The sequence below is a fragment of the Pristis pectinata genome, chromosome 9 (assembly GCF_009764475.1).
Source record: "Pristis pectinata isolate sPriPec2 chromosome 9, sPriPec2.1.pri, whole genome shotgun sequence".
Taxonomy (NCBI): Eukaryota; Metazoa; Chordata; class Chondrichthyes; order Rhinopristiformes; family Pristidae; genus Pristis; species Pristis pectinata.
Genome location: NC_067413.1, coordinates 68,682,731 through 68,699,169, shown reverse-complemented (window position 1 = coordinate 68,699,169; position 16,439 = coordinate 68,682,731). Strand labels below are relative to the sequence as shown.

At 37.1% G+C, this 16,439-nt stretch overlaps 1 protein-coding gene across 1 annotated transcript in view; it reads right to left on the bottom strand.

Moving 5' to 3' along the window:
• The window catches only part of LOC127574002 (putative Polycomb group protein ASXL3), a 178,021-nt gene that overhangs the window by 16,505 nt on the left and 145,077 nt on the right, over positions 1–16,439 (bottom strand). Inside the window, exons 9-11 of the mRNA XM_052022595.1 lie at positions 9,512–9,608; positions 3,096–3,201; positions 861–1,935 (exon numbers count right to left, since the gene is read on the bottom strand). Of these exons, the coding sequence (XP_051878555.1) occupies positions 861–1,935; positions 3,096–3,201; positions 9,512–9,608 (1,278 nt within the window). The remainder of the gene's footprint in view (positions 1–860; positions 1,936–3,095; positions 3,202–9,511; positions 9,609–16,439) is intronic.

Genomic DNA, 16,439 nt, shown 5'->3' with positions numbered 1-16,439 from the left:
AATAAAAACAGAAGCACTCAGCAGGTCAGACAGCATCTGTGGAAAGAGAGACAGTTCATGTTTCAAGCCTTAGGCTCTTCATCAGAACATTATTCTGATGAAGGTACTAGGTCCTGAAACACTGTGTGGGAACTTACTTGTAAATAATGAAATTGAAGCTTACTGTCATGTTCATTTTAAGAGAATTAAAACATCTATAGGTTGTCCCCAGGTCGTGGCAGGGTTCTGTTCCTGTGAACTGTTTGTAACTTGAACAGTTCACAAGTTGGAAATGCAGCCACGAACCATGTGCCCACATGGCAGAAGATGCCTGCAGCTCTGCAGCAGCTGGCAAATCCATTCCGCTGGTCTCCCAAATGCTCGATCATATGTACAGGTTGTACATAAGATGGGCGTTCATAAGCTGCGGAGGACCTGTACACCTTGTTTTGAAGATGCCAATTCTTAACTATGACACATTTATTTATTTTATTAGAAACAGTCAGTTATTGGAGCACTCAGTTTTAAGTTAAAGACCTTAGCTGTCAAAGGTTTATTTAACTGAAAGTCCTTTATATATATTCTTCAATAAAGAATCCAATAATTTGGTCTAGATAAAATACTGTGGATTACACTGATGATTTTATAAGTTTTTGGATATGTTTATGATTTACTATGAATTTTTTTTATTTTAACACAAAACTACAAAATCTCAAATAGACAACTAGGACAATAAAATAGATGTAAATACAAAGAAATGTAACAGTAAATTAAGGCAGTTTAACATTATGGCTAAAAACAATTGCTGTCTATAGGAATATAATAAGAATATAGTTCACTCTACCACACCTTACTAGACTCCTCACCTCCATGTAACATACCTTGATTGGTGGAACCTTTGGCTCTTCTTTAGAAGGTATTTCTTTTTCACTTTGAGATCTGTTGGACAGAGTAGAAATGGTCTGGTCATTTTCAATTCTAGGTCTTTTCTCATGACAAATCTCCAGAATGTGCTGTTCCGGTGGTTTTCTCTTGTGAAACTCAAGGTCTTTATTATCTTTTCTAAATCCCTCAGAAGATAATGTGGGAAAGTCTGAAGGTGTTGATGTCCGTGGTGGTGGCTGAGGGATGTCCTGCAATATCCTGAGATGGTTTTCAGAGTCTATATTCTCAGTTTCGGAAGGCTCAGACAATATAGAGGCTTCAGAGCATGTAGAAGTGAGGGGATGTTGGGATGTGCACTGTGTATTCCCTCCTGGAGAATTGGGATTATCAGTGAAGGCCTTGAGCTCCTCAGCATAAGTGTGTTCTATGGTACTCTCTTCATTACTTGCATTAGGCGTTGGCTCACATATGTCACTATTAGATGCATCAAAGGAATCAGACAACTGAGAGGATGTAGAAGTAGAAGAAAGCAGTTGGAAAGAAATGCCAGATATCTCCAGGGAAGGTGCCTGTGGATCTATAGTGTGCTCAGATTGTAACTCAAGCTCCTTGATACTTTGAGTACTTAGATCAGACTTCAAATCATCTGTCAACACTACTTGTTCTGTTTTGTCAGGACTAAGCAAACACGACTGATCAATATCAGACATATTAGACTGGATAGGTTTGCTTTCATCATGACTTCCACAAATAGTCGGTTCAACTTCTTCAGCTATCTCTTCCTGAATAACAGATTCATCTGAGGTAATATCTGAGCACAAGGATATTAGCATATCCTCTTCTTTTGCAGTTTTGGATGATTCTTTGGCTGGGGTTTGCTGTATGATGCATTGTGTTTGATGTAGATCTGAATAAGGCACAAGATTTACTTTACTTTCACATTTACTATCAGATGTGATCTGACAAGGCTCTGATATGATGCTTTGTGGTGAAAATGAAGAGCTGTCTTGATTTTCTAAAGAATGTTTTACTGATTCCAGCTTCATTGCTTCTTCTTGTGTTATTCCCAACCTGAATACAACAGAAGAGAGGAATGTAATAATTGTAACAAAGGAAACTTCTTTTTATTAGTGACTTGAGAATAAAGCAGAAGATTATCTATGTCAACAGTTCAGCGGAATATATTAATATGTAAAACAAAATACTCCTATAACGGTCCACATCTTCAATCTGGATCTTTTGTCTTTTAAACACTAAATTGAACAGAAGCTTGGATTCCCAGATGCAGACTGAAGCATGTCTTATGCAATGGCTCGAAGTGGCAGGCTGCAAAGGTCTGCACTGGGCCAATAGACTCCTCATGGAAGCTAACAGGAAGCACAGTCATCTTTGGATAACCCAGCTCTCAGGCCAGGAAATTTGCCTGCTGTGCCTGTGCAGTCCCATTGAGATGAACCAAAGGCTATTAATAGAAGGGTCAGTAGGTTCTTTTACTAAATTAAGTTAGTAAATTTAAATGTATTTCATAGTTTTAACTGGATTTGTTTCTTGGAGTTTAAAGTTACTTTTCTAAAATAAATTAAGTTTCTTCATATTTTTATTTTGTAATAGATCCTGAGTCTAAATAAATGTTTGTGAACTTGAAAGACATTCACTAATATTCAGTGACAGTTTAAAAAGCCAGTGAGCCTTGGAGATGAGCCTTTACTGGATGTCAAAGCCTCTCTGGAAGAATACTTTATGTGCCTGGGACCACACAGCGAGGAACAGCATGATTTCCAGGCCAGGGCGCTAGCAATCAAAGTACCAGCAGAAGATTTGCCCCAGTATGCTCATTGATTAGAGGGTAGCAAGGTGGGACCTGGAAGCTGTATATTTATATTTAATTCTGTAATGTGTGTGGGGGGGGGGCACGGGGGGAGCTTTTTCTGATATGAAGTAGAAAAGGCAGCGTGGCACTGAATAGATACCATGGCATTTTACCGTGAAGAGCAGCTAAAATAACAGTGTCATGTGATTGACCAAAATATGGATTGGTCCCTCTCAGCAGTAGTTGATTTACCAGCCAACTACTAGAGGACACCAATCACATAAGTAGAAAGAATAAAAACATGTGAATTAAAATACAAAGAAGAGCTAACCATGTTGCAGCAAACTGAAATTGTGCAGAAAGCACAGCTCAAAATGTAAAAAATTTGGCTGCAATAGAAGATAACCTATAAAATGCTTACTTTTCTCCATAATATTGTTCAAAGAATTTTTCCTTCCATTGTTCAACCTTCTTTTCCTTTTCAATTTCTTGTCGAATACGTAATTGCATTTCAGGAGTAAATTCACCTGCACAATGTTTCCAGAAAATGAAACAAAAATAGTTTATTCTTTGTTAGAATGTACAAATGTAGCATTCAATAAAAACATTTTTTAATACCGTAGTGCTCCACAATTTAGTTCCTGCTTCTGATAATATATTTATTTATTAGTCACACGTACATCGAGATACAGAGTGAAATGTGTCTTTTAGCGTTACTGAGAATGTGCTGGGGGGCAGCCCGCAAGTGTCGCCACTCTTCCAGCACCAACATAGCATGCCCACAGCTCCTAACCTGTACATCTTTGGAATGTGGGAGGAAAGTGGAGCACCTGGAGGAAACCCACGCAGACACAGGGAGAACGTACAAACTCAGTACAGACAGCGCGACCCCAGGCTGGAACAACAGAATAAAAGAAAACTATTCAGCTGCTCAAGCGTGTTCCTACATTCCATAACATTATGACTGATTTGTATCCTGAGTTCATTCTCATAATATCTTGGCTTTCAAAAATCTCTCATTCACATACTTAAATTCATTGAGTTACCATCCATGTTTTCAAGGGAGAGGTTCTATATTTCCTCCGCCTAAATGTTCTCCATCTTTTCTCCTTAATAGTGTGTCCCTTTATCTTAGACATCTTGACAAGTAGAAAACGCTTCTATCAATTCCTTTAAAAATCATATAAACTTTAATTAAATCACATGTGAACCTTTTGTATTTCAGGAAATACAAGCCTTGAGATTCATAGATAACCAATTGTTGAGAACCAAAGTAGAGTGGGTCAATACAGGTGGCACCACAATAAGTGCTGACAATTATCAAGGCAGGAACTGGAATCAAATGAGATAGATTACTATTCTTCTTTTCTCTGTTGTCATTTACACGGACCAAACTGCAGCATTTGACGCTACTGGACAGGTTTTCTTCTACGTTTAAATCGAGTCACCTTTAATTGGGCATGAAGCAAATTCTCTGTGAAAAAATATCAAGGTAGCTTGTAATTAAGTGTACTGAACACATAATTACGCTAAGCTTGAACATCTTTGCTCTTATATACCTCTCTATTAATCCCTGTATCCAGAAGAACCACATAATGGCTTCATCCTGAGACTAAGGAGCCATATATGTCAATATTTTGCATTTTTGGAATCAGAATGGATGCAAAATTAAATCCAGAATTTTGGGTGTAACAGGAAACAAATTCATGTTTTTGATTATGATTTTTGAGCACTTAGTTATTCTCAAAGATATTGTAATTGCATTCTCTCTTTCCTTGACTGCACTTTTACAGTTTCAGTATAAATCATACTTGAAAAGTTTGCTTGATAATATTTTCTTAATTATGCTGAATGGAGAAACAGAAGTGAGCCATTTACCTCCCTTAAGTCTTTTTTTGTCATTTAGTTGGGTCATGGTTGATCTGCACCTAAACTCCATTTTCTTGCATTGGTTCCATATCCTTCAACAGTCTTAGTATAGTAGTATTTCAGATGTATATTAACTGGAGCTCCATACATAACTTCCACCCCTTTGTATTTCAACACCTTTGAGGTGAAGGTTAATATTCCATTAGTCTGTTACATTATTTTTGTAAGTCTTTAGCCTGTATTCTCTACAATTTAGAAGAATGATGGGGAGATCTTATTAAAATTTATGAAAAGCTTACAGATCTCAAAAGACTGGACACAGGGAGCATGTTTCCTCTGGCTGGAGAGTCTAGAATCAAGGCTCAAAGTCTCAGAATAAGGAGTAGGGCATTTAGGTCTGAGATGAAGAGAAGTTCCTTCACAAAAGGGGTGGTGACTCTTTGAAATTCTCTATTCCAAAGGGCTGTGGAGGCTCAGTTACTGATTTCTAAACAGAGGTTGATAGGTTTCTGGATATTAAGGGAATCAAGAGATGTAGGGATACTGCAGGAAAATGGCATTGAGATAGAAAATATGCTAGTATTTTGATGAATTGCTTGAAGGCCAAATCATCTACTTATTTCTTACGTTTTTATGTTCTTGAAGTACCTATAATTTTCTCACCTACTTTTAATATGCTGGAATTGATACTGCCACGTTCTGGAGATTTTCCAGTTGTAGTCACAGTTTAGTTTTCAAGTTTAGTCAAAGTTCCTGCTCTTTCACTTTATCCACTCAATTATTATTCCTCTGCAGTTATTTACCCTATTTCCTTTTGTAGATCTGTACTAAATCTGTACCCATTACATCAGGCACTCCATTCTAAATCTGAATCATTCATGCCATTAAAAATTACTTCACTTGCTCTTGGTTCTTCTGTCAGTCATTCTAAATCCTTGCTGCTGGTTTTTTACCCTCAACAAATAGTTTCTCTTTATTTAATTATTTAACTTAAATAAACTTAAACTCTCAGATCTCCTAATTTCTGCTCAAAGAAAAAAACATCAATCTTCTACAGCAATTCACATAGCAATCCTCATCTCTAATCATTCTAGTAAATCTTTTCTGTACTGCTTAAAAGTCTTCATTATCCTGCTAAAGTATAGTGCCTGTAATTGGACACACTTCTATAGCTGGGGCTGAATTGGCATTTTACTTTGTTTTAGGGCAACTGCTTGAATTTCATACTCTGTCCCTTTATTGAATATCATCAGTGGCTATTAACTGTTATGTTAACTTGTTCAACACAAACACCCCAAGGTTTCTCCTATCTTTCAGTCCCTTTAAAATCTACTTCTTAGCATGTATTGCTTCTCCTTATTCTTCCAACTAAAATGCATCATCTCACACTTTGCTGCAATGAATTTCATCTCCCATATGTCCCATTGTTCTGACAGTCTGCCTGTCCTTTTGAATTCTATTACTAGCTTCTCTACTGTTTCACTTCCATATTTTGCATCATCTACACCTATGAACTGTGTTCTATACCCTCCAGTCCAAATTAACAATCTATAACAAAAACTGTCATGTTTTGAGTACTAAACTCTTAAGAAACGCCACTGTACATGCCTCTGTTTTCCATACCTTAGCTAATTTTCTATCCATCTCAGTTTTTTAGTTCATGGGCTTCAGTTTTATATGTGATACATTATCAAATGCTTTTTGAAGGTCATTGTATGAAATATCCACTGCATGGTCCTCATCCACTCTTCGATCAAAATCTCAATTGAGTTAGTCAAACACTATTTATATGGGGTGGGGTGCGATGGTAGTGGTGGTTACCACTCAGCAGAAGTTCAGCTTGGGCAGCATATAAATAATGTAGCAAATACAGCAGATCAGAAGCTGGGTATCCTGCAGCAAATGACTTCACTTCCTGATACCCCGAAGTTTTTTCCATTTTCTACACAAGTCAGGAGCAGGAAGACAGACTCTCCACATGCCTAGGTGAGAGCAGTTCCAACAACACTCGAGATGCTCAATACTAGCCAGGACAAAATATTCTGCTTGATTACCTACTGAAACATTCATACCTTCTACTACTGGCACACCGTTGCAGCAGTCTCTGCAACCTACAAAATGCACTGCAGTTACCTCCCTATGCTACACTGACATCTCCTAAATTTGCAACCTTTATCCCCAGGGCAAGAGCAACAGGTGCATGGTAATACCATCACTTCTATGCTCACTTGCATGACTTGGAAATATATTACTGTTACTTTATTGCCATTTCTTTAATGTCTAAATCCTGGAAGTGCCCACCCAATAACATTATGGGAATATCTTCACTGCCACCTTTCCAAGGCGAATTAGAGATGAGCAATAAATGATGCCCACATCCCAAAAAAATGCACAACGAATTCTCGAGTAAGCAGATGGTTTAGCAGCTTGTGGATTAAACAAACAATATTTCAAAGGCCTGCACTTTTAAATTAAAAGCTCCACCTCCAAACAGCCTCCAGGGTATACAGTCAGAGTATAGCAAGAGAAAATTAATTGCAGAAAAAGTGTATAATTTGTACACTTATAGTAAGAGTGTAGTAAGAGTATGTCAAACCTGATTAAACTTTTAAAGCTTCGCAAAGCTTATTTGCATTGCATTACTATATCCGAGCGAATCATATATTGTAACACATCTAACAACCACTGGAAATTAAAACGTGTAGTTTTAACCACTGCAAAGAATCATACAGTTACACAGCACAGAAGCAGGCCCTTCAGCCCAACTTGCTCATGCTGACCAAGACGTCCATCCAAGCTATCCCATTTCCCTGCATTTGGCCCATATCCCTTTGAACCTTTCCTATCCAATATACCTATCTAAATGTCTTTTAAATGTTGTAACTGTATCCGCCTCTTCAGCTTCTGATAGCTTGTTCAGTATACCCACTACCCTCTGTGTGAAGAAGTTGCCCGTCAGATCCCTTTTAAACCTTTCCCCTCTTGCCTTAAGTCTATATCCTCTAGTTTTAGACTCCCCTACCCTGGGAAAAAGTCTGTGACCATTCACCTTTTCTACGCCCCTCATGATTTTATATACCTCTATAAGGTAACTCCTCAGCCACCTATGCTCCAGGGAAGAGTCCCAGCCTCCCCTTATAGCTCAAGCCGTTCAGTCCCAGTTACATCCTTGTGAATCTTTTCTGCACCTTTTCCATTTTAATGATATCCATCCTATAGCTGGGTGACCAGGACTGAACATAATACTCCAAATGTGATCTCACCAATGACTTGCACCATTGTGACATGACATCCCAACTCCTGTACCTAGTGTCCTGACTGATGAAAGCAAGCATGCCAAATGCCTTCTTCACCATCCTGTCTACCTGTGTCTCCACTGTCAGGGAACTATGTCCCTGTACTCTTTGGCCTTTCTGTTCTACAACACTCTCCAGAGGTCTACCATTTATCGTCTAAGTTTTGCCCTGGTTTAACTTACTAAAGTACACATTCTTACTCTTGTTGGGGTTAAATTCCTTCTGCTATTCTTTAGCCCACTTCCCCTGTTGATCTAGATCCCATTGTAATCTTAGATAACCTCCTTTATTGTCCATTATACCACCAGTTCTGGTGTCATTCGCAAACCTATTAACCATTGCAACTACATTCTCATCCAAATTGTTAATATAGACGACAAACAACAGTGGACCCAGTCCCATCCAATCTGAAAAAAAACCCTCCACTACCACCTTGACTCCTTCCACCAAGCTAATTTTGTTTCTAACTGGCTAGATCACCATGGGTCCCAGCCTCTGTTTTAGTGAAGGATATTAACCATGTATTTACTTAGACAAGATCTCTGATAAAATAAAGAACAGAAAAATGTCATGCAACAACATTAATCATTAATCTGTCATCATCAATCATAATTTTTAGTTACATGTGTCAGATAATAGTTGAAATGTCCAATCGTCTAACAAGAAAGCAGAGGGCTATGATTTTGATGGGCTCTTCCTCCAGCTAAAGCACCTTTTAAAATATATTTTCTTATTGAAGATAGATATTTTTATCAATAAGCCTTCAATTTATGTAATCAGTGCATCAGTATCTGGGCGACCAAAGGCCCAGCAGAGGACAAATGCAAGAAAAGTTGCACTGAATCAATTATCTGTTTTATATTGTAACTCTGTCAGGAAACTTTATTTTAAACTTATTGGACAGAATTACATGCACTTGGAAATGTGAAGTGAAGTGCCAAAATCAAACTTTTCTGAGGACTGACCTAGACCCCAGAAGCTAAATGACTTCAATTTTTCCTTCAGTGATGTCTAAATCAATAATTGTGCATTTTATTTCTTTCCCAATTCTGTAAAAATTAATGATAATGTGTTTACCTGCAGTTTAGGTTAAAACAAGCTTTGGAATTCAACTTTTCACAGGCTTTATTTACAACTGATATTTTTCTTAAGGAAGATTTGTTATTGGCTGTGAATGATTTCTCCTATACTGCTATCATTATAGGTCAGAAATCAAGCTGAGTTAATGGTCATGTTGAGAGCGTAATGCATTAGTGAAGAGTCTTCAATAAACTGCTTAGTGGACAATAATGCAGACTTTACATTGACATTCACATTAACTTTTACTGAACAGCAGTGCCTGAAATTCAATGGTGGTTGCACACTGTGTGCATTACTTGGATGTGCTGTGAATATAAGCTCTGCTTCATGAGAGCGGTACGCAGGGGTTCTCTTTCATTCACCCTGATGTCTGGCTGCCTGCCTGCTAGCTAGAGAGTGTCGAAAACTACAGTAACAATACTGCAAATGCTCAATTACTTTTACTATTCAAAGAAAGGAATATTGAGAAAGATCACAGAAATGAACACACAGATTAAACAAGATGTATTTGATTCCCACTTTGAGGAAAGCATAACATTTCAAATTCTGTTTGTACATCAATGAATTAGACATATTGATGAATTAATTATACCTTCTGCTAATCGTTCCTTCCAACCTTGTGCCGCATAAGCAAAGAATTCATTATTCAGGGCTGAAGCACTGAGGCGAGAAACGCCATCGCAACCAATCTGAAAATACAATAATTACAGTATGAGAGGCAGAATGAAATAAAAATTGCAGATTGCAGAAATGTATTTATCAATTAATTTTGAACAAAAGTCTTTAATTTCCTATAGAACTATACTCACCCTATATGAAGCAGGAAGCCATGATTAGATTAATCTGCTTGGCATACAGACTGCAGCTAGTGAATTTGTTTCAGGTATAAATCAATAATGAACTTCACCCCAAAAATAACTTGGTCAAACAATTTCCCAGGCATAGTGAAACCATTTAGCTCTGTAAAGCAATGCAAATTAGATCTGATGGGGATAATTTTTCTACTTTGTGCTTAACTGATTTGCACTGTGTTAAATCATTGGGCTAGAAAGTTGTCGTTGTGTGTTATACTCCACTTCCTAGATTTAGATCCATTTATTTTAATATAACTGAATTTTGGAAGCTTAGTACGACATACTGATACTATTTTCTTGAATGTTTACTGGAAATGATCAATCTATCCCCAAGTCATTGTGATTGATACCTCTCCCTCAGTGGAAGAAAATTTTATGCACTGGTGCAGGGTTTGGAGGCGTGCACCACAATAAAGTAGACATGAGTCCAGGTACAGCCTAGATCTCTGATCATGTGGTAAGTCTTCTTCTGAAATGTGGCTAAGGACCCTCAACAACAGCAAACCAGGGCAAATGCCACCCTCTGCCTCTTTTCTATAGCTATGGAAACAGCACTCAGAAAGTTCAATGAGCCAGCCACAGACAGCAGAATCCATCATAATCTTTGATTAAAAGTTTAGTAAGTAGTTACAGCACTGAAAATTATTCTCCTTCTCATACACTTCAAATATTTTCAAATTTTACAATAAGTTCTGAAGACGTACAGCAGCTTCAAATATCCAATCTGCCTGAAATTGTTTATTCTCTCATAGCTCTGTGTGCAGTTAGGTGAGTCGTATCTTCTTATTAATGTACTCCAATGTTGCATATCCACATGATTATTCCACATATAGATTACACACTGACATATGGGCATGCATTCACAATTAACAAATTGAACCTCTCTTGATTGTTGTTGCAAATTAATTCGTAATCTATGTAGGAGATCCATTCTTGAAGATGAACTTTATAATTTCATTTCTCCTCACACTTCTGGGATCTGAAGCCACTGAGACCGATGTCAATGAGAATCCCGCAGGTTTTCAGTCAGTTAAATGTTCACCTGTAACTTCTGCTGTGCATTTTTCCCCTTCAATTCTCTCAATCAAAGCAAAGTGTAATAAGCAAGACTGTCCAGCATGTCAATCCTCCAATCAATAGTGGGTAGTACGATAACCTTTACAACCTATCCACCACTTATCCTCCAGCTTTGCCTGAAAGTGAGCCACTACTAAGGTCATTAAAGGTGTTACATACTGTAAAATCCTGCCTTTTTTCTTTCTTTATTTTCATATTCAGTACATCAGCCATGCAACATTCCACTCTAAGCTCTATCCCTCCCCTTCAGAGACTACTAAGGTAATAGGTTCTTCTATCTTGAAAAGCAAAAAACAAAATGCAGATACTAAAAACCTGAAATAAAAACAGAGAATGTTGAACTTACTCATAAAGTAGGAAGTATCTGTTGAGAGGGAAACAGAGTTAACAGTACTTGTTGATGGCCTTTCATCAGAACTAGCTATCAGAGACCACATCATGAGCACCAAATGCAATACATTATACGGGAAGGATTACAAGATCCAGATGAAGCAGTGATTCACTTTTACTTCTTCCAGCTTAATGTGCTGAATTCAATATTCATGATATGGTTTCCTCTACAGTGGAGAAACCAAATGCAAACTGTCTGACTACTTTGCAGAACACTTCCATGCAGACTGCAAGAGTGACCCTGAGCTTCCACTTGCCTGTCACTTAAAGTCCCCATCCCACTCTGACCTGTCTTTGGCCTTATACACTGTACCAATAATACTCCCCGCCCCATAGAATAGCATCTCGTCTTTCAACTAGGCATTTATGGTCCTCAAGACTTAAGACTGAATTCAACAGTTTCAGATAACCAGCCTCTCCTGTCTGTATCAAGACTTGCAAGTTCTGATGGGACTATATTCCTCTCTCCACAGATGTAGTCTGGTGAACTGTATTTCCATTATTCTGTGTTCTTATTTCGTGATCCTCTACCTCCTGAACCTGTTCTTGTTTCCTCATACCACTCGACTCACATGAATTATACACGAAGGCAGAAACCATGTTGGACTTGGCTACTCATACAATTGTGGAACAGCCATAGTATGCATCAGGTCTCTGCCAGGATTCCAATGCAGTAAGGATGGGTTACTTCAATCCTTGGAGCCTTATGCTTACAAAAACTTTTGGCTGCTACATATTTCTTCCATTGCATCAAAATTTAAAAGGAAGCACCAGTCAGACATTGTTTAATTACCAACAATGCAGTTACACTAAATTTATATGTGCTGAATGCCATTTAGATTTGGGATATCCCTGCAGTATTATCACTACTTGCTCAGTTTAGTGTTTTCTCTGGTTATAGATTAAATCTCAATAAGAGAGAATTTTTCCCATTAAACATGCAAGTCCCAATTTATAGGCAATTACCATTTAGATTAGTGACTGATTACTTTATGTACCTGGGTGTTAAAATTACCAAGAAACACAAGGACTTATTTAAAGTTAACTTTTTACCTTTAATTGATTATGTTAAACAATTATTTACTAAATGGTCCCCAGTCTCTCTATCATTGATTGGCCAAATTAATGCAGTTAAGATGAATATTTTACCAAAATTTTTGTATCCATTTCAGGCGATTCCAACTTTTATTTCGAAATCCTTTTTCGACACTATTGATTCCAAAATTCTTTCATACATATGGCAGAATAAAAACCCAAGGTTAAGTAAGAAATATTTACAAAGATTAAAAAAGGATGGTGGTATGGCTTTGCCTAACTTTAGATCTTACTACTGGGCAATTAATATTAGATACTTAGTTTTCTGGGCACAAGATTTAGATGCAACTCATTGTCCCTGTTGGGTACACCTTGAGTGTGAGTCAGTGCAAGGATTTTCATTAGTTTCTATTTTAGAAGCTTCATTCCCTTTTGCACTTACTACATTGAGTAAACAAGTGCCTAATCCAATAGTTAAACATACAATACGGACATGGTTTCAATTTCGTAAATTTTTTGGATTGAATAAATTTAACTTATCAAGTCCTATTCAATCTAACTTTTTCTTTCAACCATCTAGAATTGACTCAGCTTTTTCCTTATGGAAAATGAAGGGAATAACATGTTTTCGTGATTTATTCATTGATAACTGTTTTTTATCTTTTGAACAGCTGTCTAATAAATACAATCTGCCTAGATCACACTTTTTTGATATTTACAGATCAGAAATTTTTTTAAAGTTACTTTACCTTCTTTTCCGACACCACATAAAATTGAAATTACGGAAAAAATTTTAGGTTTTAATCCTTATCAGAAGGGCCTGATAGCAATAATTTATGATCGGATTATGAAAATACGTTCAGAGGAACAATAGAATTAAGAATGAATGGGAAAGAGAACTCCAGATACTTGGAAGAAAATTCTTCAATTAGTCAATGTGTGCTAGACACTCTTTGATACAGTTTAAGGTGGTTCACAGGACCCGTATGTCCAAGGACAAGTTAGCCCATTTTTATCATCATATAAATCCTATATGTGACAGATGTAATTTGAAGGTGGCTTCCCTGACACATATGTTTTGGTCCTGTCCCCTTTTGGAAAAATATTGGAAGGACATTTTTAACATAATTTCAACTGTATTGAACATTGAATTACAACCTCATCCTATTACTGCAATTTTTGGGTTATCAATGATGGAATCTCACCATTTATCTGCTTCTGCTCGTCGTATGATCACCTTTGTCACATTAATGGCCAAGCGATCCATTTTGCCCAAGTGGAAGGATCCAATACCTCCCACCACTTTTCAGTGGTTTTCTCAAACTAAAGCACGTTTAAACTTAGAAAAAATTAGGAGTGGTACTATTGATCCTTCGCTTAAATTTGAGTAAGTTTGGAGTGCATTTATTCAATACTTCCATATGATATAAGCTGACCTTTTACAGATCCCTTTCAATAACCTTTGAATACAGAGGAGCGGAGTTGACGACATAATAATGTTTTTCTTTAATTGAAGAAATATCAGTCCATTTTTTTTTGAAGTTTTTGGGTTTTTTTGGTTTATTATCAATTTTTTTTTGATTTGGGGGTTCTTTTCTCATATAATTAAATTTCTTTTCAATCTTTCCTTTTGTATTATGTTCACTTAATAAGAGAGCGGGAGGTCTAGATTACTTTTTTTTACTCCTTGTGATTATAAAAATTAACAGTTATGATTATTATCCTGATCTCTTTGCACCATATGTATAATTACTAATGTTATTTGTATTATTTTGCACTAACTTGAAAATTAATAAAAAGACTGAAAAAGAAAGAAAGAAAGATTTGGGAGGTGGTTTAAAAGGTATAACGAACAGGGGATTTGCGCTAACAATTGAAAATAAAGCACTGTTAATGGGATATTTCTTGAAGATATGGAAATGATGTAGACAGGAGTGTTGATGCAGCAGACAAATATGCGTGGAAAGAAAGGGAGGTCAGTGTACCTCTGACCATACATCACAAGTGTGTGGTACAGCTTGAAATGCTTGACATCTCTCATTGATCCTGCTCTTCTCTCAGACTTGGTAATTCCCAAGGGAAAATCCACTGCAGCACTATGTCAGCTTTTGTGGAAAAAATACTGCACTGAGGCAAATGCTGCAAGAGAAGCAGGATATCTACGAGATAACAGAGAAAAAAACCAGAAAAACAATGGAGAATTACCTGACAATTTGGAAGGTGTTTTCTGAGCTCTTTTCATTCACAGCTCAGCACAGAGTGCTGAAGGTCTAGTTTACATTGTAAGGTAATCAAAGCAGCACTAAATTACAAATTATGGAAACTATGTTCATTTGTTACTTTGTGTGCAGCCATCCACCAAACACATCAACATTTCTTGTACTCATTGAAATTTATGGAATAAGATTGGAGCAAGTGAAAAATAAGTGGAGGACTAGTGTGATAGTGGAGTAGGACTAGTGTGGGATAATTTTCTGGTCGGTTAAATTTATCTTGCATAGAAATGCATAACTGACCTGAAATATTTACCCTAATATGCTTGAAAACCTATACAATTACTTTGTTGAAATTTACTGGATTTATCCTAATGTGTAACTTAGTTATGAAAAATAAGACTATATTAAATGAGATAATACTACGATATGGCCTTGATTTGGTATAGGATAAACCATGGTATACAATTTTAAAGCATTCCCTATCATGTCTATGGGTAACTGTATGTCCTCCAAAGTTTTGGTAACTTATGAGATTTAGTGAAGTCTAACAAAGAAATTTCTTGTTGGCCATTCACTTCCTATCAATGGGTATTAATGTCTTTGCTCTGTTTTCAAATTGATAACCATTACACCCTTTATCTCTTCTCTTCATTGTGACAAAGAACACTATTTATTGTTCTTCAAGGTGGCATTTTCCATTAACTTATCCGTTTATCGCATCCATTAATCAACAGCTCAACAAAGAAACACAAATCCATAAATCCACAGAAAAGGAATTTAGAAAATATATTGGCTTAGAGATTGTTCTGTGCCTGTTTGAGAAAGTTAACCCATCAATACATGGGAAACCAATGCATGTTTGGTGTGGGGGCCCTTTGCATACTTTGCAGGGACAAAAGCTTTTCCTGTGTTAGTGCTGTTATTGTGGTAAGAAGATCATGGATCATGGGAGACAAATCATGTTGGGGAAAGTTGGAAATGGGTGGGTGGGTGGTGGTACTCATGGTGAAAAGAAGCCTAAATAGAATGGGGGAGTGGGAGCCTGGAGTTTCAGAATGGGGTTGTATGGGACCTCGAAGCTGGGCCATGATTGTTTGTTGGGGTGAGGTCAAATCCTGATTGGTTGCTGAGAGAGGAGTGAAAGGAACCCAATATGCGATCTGTCTCGTTCAGCAATGGAGCTGCAGCAAAGGGAGTGGGGTGGGGTAGTGGAGCAAGGCTAAGTGAAATAAAAGGGACCTATCCGTAGGACTCCATGGTCATAGTTATGCTCAAACTGGTTCCCTTTAATTTTGTTGAAACATGTCTTGTCTGTCTTACGAAGGCCTTGTCTTACATTACTGCCATATGTTGTTCACAGGCCTTACATCTGAAAATAAGTTTTGAAAAAATGATGCCAAAACTTAGGTTGAACACCGTTTGATGTCACTGTGCATGTCTGGATGCCCACAACATGCGCCCAGAGGACTCAGAATCAAACTATCTAGGAGAACGACGGAGAGAATGCTTGGGCTTTTTGATGAAATTCCTTTGAATAACATGAAAAACATTTTATACTAACATGAAAGAATTTTAAGGCCTTTAAATGGCTTCAAAATGAAAGTCCAGCTTGAGAGTATTTTAATATTCCAAAAATGTTTCTGCGAAGAACATAAAATGCAACCACCATGGGTTTGGAAGCAACACAGAAATCTTTATTTACTGACAAAATTTATCATAAATTGAAAGTATTAGGGTGAAGTTTCTGTGGTATGCATAATACCACCATGTTTTCTATTTGATAGAATGGTGTTTACCTTATAACCCTGGACTTTTTAAGTTGAAATCTAAAATCAGAATCAATGTGTTCTCAGGTCAAATATTATTGACCAAAGATGTCAAAATTATGTACCAAAGAGGACAATCAAAGTATGCCCAAACTAGAGACCACAGATGAACCGGGAGATCC